This window comes from Capricornis sumatraensis, chromosome 9 (assembly GCF_032405125.1).
Source record: "Capricornis sumatraensis isolate serow.1 chromosome 9, serow.2, whole genome shotgun sequence".
In the NCBI taxonomy this organism is placed as follows: domain Eukaryota; kingdom Metazoa; phylum Chordata; class Mammalia; order Artiodactyla; family Bovidae; genus Capricornis; species Capricornis sumatraensis.
Genome location: NC_091077.1, coordinates 42,194,167 through 42,195,895, shown reverse-complemented (window position 1 = coordinate 42,195,895; position 1,729 = coordinate 42,194,167). Strand labels below are relative to the sequence as shown.

At 50.5% G+C, this 1,729-nt stretch overlaps 1 protein-coding gene across 1 annotated transcript; it reads right to left on the bottom strand.

The window, feature by feature from the left end:
• Nucleotides 1-346: 346 nt before the first annotated feature.
• On the bottom strand, nucleotides 347-1,225 carry LOC138086665 (olfactory receptor 2T27-like). Its single transcript, XM_068981511.1, has one exon. It carries the CDS (start codon nucleotides 1,223-1,225, stop codon nucleotides 347-349), a length of 879 nt encoding a protein of 292 aa, XP_068837612.1.
• Between the last annotated feature and the right edge of the window lie 504 nt (nucleotides 1,226-1,729).

Sequence of the window (1,729 nt, the reverse complement as noted above, 5' to 3'; positions counted from 1 at the left end):
AGAATAAAGGAGACATTTGGGGGAAATAGCCAGAAACGAAAGCCCTTTGAAGAGAAGGGAAACCCTTGGACAGTCAGTGACATGGAGATGATGAGTTATTGCTGGTTCAGACAAGGGATGGATGAGGAAGCTGGCCTGGAGTTTGTTGAGGTGAGGAAGGTGAGTGGGGAGTGGACACACACCATTTGGACATCTCTTTGAAGGGTGGGAACTGAAGGGAATGAGGAGTGCCCCTTTCACTTTTCTGTATGTGGATTTGAGACTGCTCATTCTGGAAGGCAATCCTAGAATGGGCACCTGGAGCCACAGGCACATCTTAGAGGTGAGGCTCCTTCTCTCCTGAGTTTTAAACAGTCCTACCTACCCCACACTGCCCTATGACCTTCTTCATTGCTCCTGTTACTTCCTTGTTCCTGAGGCTGTAGATGACAGGATTCAGCATGGGTGTGAGGACTGTATAGAAGACGGATACTACGTCATCCTGGCCAGGAGAGTGGTAGGATGCAGGTAACATGTAAGTGTAGACAAGGGGCCCATAGAAGAGGTTGACGACTGCCAAGTGGGAGGAGCAGGTGGCTAGGGCCTTCTTACGCCCCTCCACAGAGTGCATCCGGAGCACAGCTGCGAGGATTAAGGCATAGGAGGTGGTGATGAAGGCAATGGGCACCAGGAGGACCACCACACCCGTCACAAAGAGCACCTGCTCATAGGCAGCCGTGTCAGCACAGGCCAACCTCAATAGTGAAGGCACCTCGCAGAAGAAGTGTGCAATCTTCCGTGAGCCGCAGTAGGGGAACTGCAGGGTCAGCGCAGTCTGGATGGAGGCGTTGAGTGACCCTCCCAGCCAGGAGGCAGCCACCAGGAGCAGGCAGGTCTGGCGACTCATGAGCAGTGGGTAGCGCAGAGGATTACAGATGGCCACGTAGCGGTCATAGGCCATGAGGGCCAGCAGGATGCACTCTGCAGCCCCCAGGAACATGAAGAAAAACATTTGTGCTCCACAGCCTCCAAATGAGATGCTTATCCATCCAAAGAGGTAGCCTGCTATCATCTTGGGGACAGTGACTGAGGTGAAGAAGATGTCCAAGAAGGATAGCTGGCTGAGGAGGAAGTACATGGGGGTGTGGAGCCGGGCATCTGCCCAGATCAGGAGGACCATGGCAGCGTTGCCGGCCATGGCGAGTGTGTAGATGACCACCACCATGCTGAAGAGGAACGAGTGCATCCGGCTGTCACTAAAAAGGCTGGTGAGAACAAAGCTAGTGGAGGAGGAATGGTTCCAGGTCCCTCTGACTGCCTCCTGCTGAACTTCACTGTGGGGAGGAAAGTGAACCGGCTCACCAAGGGCTCAGAAGCGTCCACTCTGAGTCAGAGAGAAGGTGATAGATGAAAAGCAGAAAGTAACTTGCAAGGCTGGCTAAGGGGCTGTGGGAGTTCTTCCTAACAGTCTTGCAGATTGCGATAGGGTTGACATTTTTTCACAATGAAAAACTACTATAACAGGCATGGTATTCGGCCAAAGCAGTGTTCAGTAGGGAACTTAAAACTCAAAATGCAAATGTTAGAAAAGAGGAAAGACAAACCAATGACCAAAGTTTCCATCTCAAAAAGTTAGAAAAGGAACCACAGTGCACTAGAACACCTTATGTTTTTATAAAAACGTCCTTAGCAATGTTTCCAATGAATAAATAGGCACACAGGAAAAAAATTATAAAAAGGAAACCTTTAC